A 4,845-nucleotide genomic window follows, 5' to 3' on the forward strand; every position below is an offset into this window, starting at 1 on the left:
TGTTAATAATGCAACGTTTTGACCACGCAGACAACAATTGTTTCAACTCGTGGGAGCCTTCTCAGGATTTTCCCCATTCAGAAACCCCCGTTTTTCCAACTATCGTGACAACATTTGAATGTAGGGTTTGTTTGTCAAGATATGGTACAGTATGAGAATCTCCCAGGAAGTGAAATGACACGAGTGTGTGAGTCTTAAATCTATTACACATCTAAAGGGACATTTTCCCTGACAGTTTGCGTCACTATCTCTGATTTGAGCAAAAGATCTTCTGCTTTAAACTCAGATATACGAGCGATTATATGCCAATAAAAAAAAAAATCAACTTCGAAGTTCACAAAACCATTTTTTGACCTCAGCTAAAAACTTTTAAAATGTTGGACTTAAGTTTTCATAGACAAGCTACAAATGGGTTTCAACAGTTTCTTGGTGCGATGGCAACAAGTTGACAACTTCTGAAAACTCAAAATCAAAGAAAGAAAAAATACTCTTACTGATGCTGGAGCCAAGTGGAAATACAAAATAATAGAAGAAATAAGAATTCCGTAAAACAATCATTTACATATTAGCCCTGGATTAACTGATATGTTTATTAATACTGATACTGAGAGTCGCCGCGCTGTTGTGCCTTTTCCTATACCCTGTATCAAAACAGTTTGACTTGTACAGGCTCTAAAACTTTGGTTCATTTTCAGTGACTTTACTTTGCCAGCAGTACAAATAAAACTCTCAAAAAGACTTTCATACAAATGTAATCTTCTATTCGTATTTTCAAAATAAAGCTTCCAGTGACACGATTCAGCACAAAAGAACCATTCATGATTCAGAAATATTTTGTGTTGAAATGAAGACCGCTACCCTTTGAAAGCGAGAAATTAACATGATCCCTAATGTACTTGAAAACAAATTGGGCTAGACACTAAAATACTGATTGTTTTTGGCATAAAGACAAGAGATTTTGAGGACTTTCAGGCACACAAAAAAAATGTGAAGTTTCCTTGACTATATGTGAAAACACAATTGAAAAATCACTGGAAAGTGCAACTTACTTTATTGTGATCAGAGATGCACTCTGTGCTCATATAAACACACATAAAGATACCTCAATTATCTTTTAATCAGTCTGAATTGTAAGTTTAGGTCACGATGACTGCAACTAAAAAGTGTAAAAAAAATGTCCTAATCGGGATGTCGTACATTCTGTGACTGAAACTATTATAGAGACTAAGAGTCTCCATTTTTCAAGTTGTTATTTGGGAATCAAGTCACTGTCACAGTTATCACTTGCTGCCCCTTAGAGGGATGTCAAAGTAACTTGTAAAGCAGGAACACAGCTAGTTTCAAGTCAAGCTGTCCTTAAACACAGCAGTACAAAAATGAACATCAATGAATTCTGTCCTAATCCACAAAATAAAAATCCCTGTATCGGATGACAATAAAACAGACTCATCATTTCCGTCAATATATTCCCTTACAGTGAGATTGTATTCCTAATCTCTTGGTAGTTTCTTGATCTCACTTAAATAGTTTGTTTTAGGCTGTGGTTGTGAGCAGATGTAACGACTTAACCCCTGCGACCTCAGCTGTCCCGCCTGAGCAAATAAAACGTCAACATCCGGCTTCACGGCCCCTCCTCTGACAGCTCCACTTCCTCCTTCTCACAGTGCTCCTGATTCCAGCAGGAGCATTGGGGCGGGAAGGGATGGGGTGTTTCATCACCCAGACCATGCTACAGTGTGGGCGTGCTGCTGGTGTATGCGTGTGAGATGGATATGTTTATATAAATTAATGCCTAAGCAGCATTGTATATATTATGAATATACACAGATAAATCTGTAGACTGAGAAAAAAACAATCCAATGTGTGCAATTTTACACTAAACACTCCAATTGTTACAGCCTCTTTTTCATTTTAAATATCCTCAGCAACACAGGAAATCATGTGTTTTACATTTTGGAGCATTAAAAAAACTGAAAAAAAAAAAAAAAGGTCATATGAGCATCTGCATCGTTTCCACATTCACAGTAAAGAGAATCTCTTGTACGGAACTAAAATAATTTAGATCTCAGCACAGCAGAAAGAAAAAACCAAGAGTCAATCTCCGTTTGTACACTAATTATCTTGCAACTATCACTCGTTAGATACGACTCAAGTCATCTAGAGTCTTCAGCAAGTGTGTGTGTGTCATGTTCACGAGCATCCTCTGCACAGAAACAGGATAAGCAAACAAAACAACTGATCTATGAGTTTAGGCAGACAAAAGCCAGAGAAGCTCAGCCTGAATGTTAACAATAATCTCCAAATTGGTTCATTGAAAGTGCATGAGGAAAGTGGAACTCATGTTTTCTCCAAAGAAGAATGGAAATCCCAAAAGGTTTTGTCATGACAGGGCACTTTAACACCAGAAAAACCAAACTGTGGTCAGCTGAAGGCTGTTTTGAATTGAAGCACTGAAACATGTCGGCTTTAAAAGTGTCCCATCAGGACTTTTCCCTGAGCCACTCCGTCCAGGCCAGTGATGATAGACTCAAAATGGAGCACAAGAGTATATTACAACCAGACTTTCCAGCTCACAGAATGCGGACCTTCTGGTGGGTCTTTCAGTGTTACATAGGGTGAGAAGAGATGTGGCCTAATATGGTAAATTGTCTCATCTATTGGCTCTATTTGCTGATTTCACAGTTAGTTTTGCAACAGCATGTGCAAATTTAAAATACTTCAACATGCCAGCGCACGCACCTATAGCCCATTTTAAAAGTCATTAGATGACTGTTACATGTTCTGTCTCTCCCGTGTTGTCTGCACACTGTGCCTCAAGCAACAGGTGATCACATTTGTGTACTGACGTATTGTAGTGATGAAGCAATGTATCATTCAAAGAGTGAGGGGAGTCAGGTCCAAGTCAGGACAACTTCGACATCATGGATTAAGGAAATACATTGATAACAAACCAGAAAGTGTGATTTTTTTTTTCTCTATACAGTATGCATAAATGTGCATTTCTGTCAACGGGGGAGCTTATGCATGCGTGAAGGATGGTGGGATTCTTGTGGTAGAGTAGAAAAACATGTGGAGGGCATAGTGTTATTACACAAACATGAAGGTTTTCTCAGGGACAAAGTCCTCATACACCTGGCAGCAGAATGAGATGATGGAAATGTGAGTGTGTGTAACGGGAAACAAAGAGAAAAAACTAATAAAATGTGTTGTATTTTCAAAAAGTGCCTTCACTTAATTGCTGATTAATTACGCAACAGTTGCTTCCATACTTTCTTTAAGTACCTTAAATGCACACTTTAAAGTTTAAAAATAAGGAACACACAAATGATCAGAAAGATGACAAAAAGTTCAAGTACTCACACAAAGGCGTGGTAGATGAAAGCCCATTCCCTCGGTCTCTCCAGCACGTTGTAGAGGTAATTCTGGAGTCGCCTGTAGCGTGCGTTCCTGCGGCCACTCTGCGCGCTGTAGGTCAGCGGCTTCCCCAGCAGGCTGAGCCGGGCGCCCTGCTTCCTCTCCGCTCCCACCGCACCTGCCGAAGCGGGAGACAGGAGACCGTCCCCGGGTCGTACCGTGTTGTTCATCGTCCTCCGACCAGACTCCACATCTTTCAGCGTGTAGTCCTGCCCCCGGCGTCCAGTTGAGGTCTTCATCCAGAGCCCGGTGCTGCCGCTCTCCTCGCCGGTGTGACTTCGCGGCATGGCATCATCAGCGCAGTGCGCTGGGAGACCAACAGACATTCACATGTAGCCAAGTGCTTTCTGGCCTCAGGATATGTGGCTACTCTGACTTAGAATTTTTTTTTTTTTTTTTTTTTTCTCAAATGATATGCGGATGAATGGTTTAAAATCTAATCTGCTATCATCTTGTCATCCTGTGGCTATTGGAGCACATTCACCGCCCGGTTGGGACACTTTGGTCATCTGCGCGAGACTTGAGACGAGTTGGGTTATGAAGGAGAGGATCCCATCGAGACATTTGACGGGGGGAGGGCTCTCCCACCCTCCCACATTCTCCTTCTTTCCTTATTCACTCTGACTCGCCGTCTCACTTTTTTTCTGACAAAGTGTCTGAAGCTTGCCGGGGATGTCCAAAAAGCATGGTTCACTTTTACGCGCCGGACGTAGAAGGACGCGGCACGATATTGTCACAACCAGTGCGTTAGTGGATGTTTTTGACCGCTTTCGCCGTTTCTATGATTTCCAAATTCCCTCGTGAATAAACACAGAAGACATGTCCAAGAAAACACCACTGCACCGATGACGCAGGTTTTACGCAGACGAAGAAATTTCCCAATTCCCAAAAGAAACAGTTGAGACCGTTTTGATTTAAAACGTATTTACGGGCACATTAAAAGGCCGAAATGTGTTGTATTATATGGAACTCCTAAAACTCTGAGTCGAATAACCCTTTAAAAATAAATAAAGTCCCTACTCTTCATTTCTGTGCATAAACTGGGGATTTATGTAGCCTATGTTTGACATGGAGTAGCTAACATGAAACTATTTTCGTACAGAATGATTATCATTTGCCTGGCCACGTTTATCCCCTGATCGATTACAGATTAAACAGCACTCCGAGACAGTTCATACGTTAGGAATTATTCCTCAGTGCAGAGATTTTGATGGTGATTCACATGGTTTCAAACTCCGAACGGATCCGAGCACGCGTGGAGATTGAATTGATAACAGCTGCGTCACGCTCTTCCTCACTGACCGATCATGTGACCCCTGACAAGCGGGGTTTCTTTATGGCTCTTAAAAGTTTTTTACAAAATACCAAACCAATTATCCCGCTGAACATTTTTCAAGTTGAAAGATACACGTGTTCATGAGGGGAAAAAAA

The 4,845-nt window shown here is 41.0% G+C and overlaps 1 protein-coding gene across 10 annotated transcripts in view; it reads right to left on the bottom strand.

Annotated features, from left to right (window-relative positions):
• The window catches only part of kcnq5a (potassium voltage-gated channel, KQT-like subfamily, member 5a), an 85,464-nt gene extending 80,850 nt beyond the window's left edge, over nucleotides 1–4,614 (bottom strand). For 3 of the 10 annotated variants that reach the window (XM_061040232.1, XM_061040239.1, XM_061040234.1), the window contains exon 1: nucleotides 3,361–4,610. In XM_061040232.1, coding sequence (XP_060896215.1) covers nucleotides 3,361–3,740 — 380 coding nt within the window. In that variant the 5' untranslated portion in view covers nucleotides 3,741–4,610. Of the gene's footprint in view, nucleotides 1–3,360 lie in introns of all 10 variants that reach the window. The other 7 variants (XM_061040237.1, XM_061040231.1, XM_061040238.1 and 4 more) reach the window with 5 other exon arrangements.
• Nucleotides 4,615–4,845: the final 231 nt, after the last annotated feature.

This window comes from Labrus mixtus, chromosome 6, assembly GCF_963584025.1.
Source record: "Labrus mixtus chromosome 6, fLabMix1.1, whole genome shotgun sequence".
NCBI classification, from domain to species: domain Eukaryota; kingdom Metazoa; phylum Chordata; class Actinopteri; order Labriformes; family Labridae; genus Labrus; species Labrus mixtus.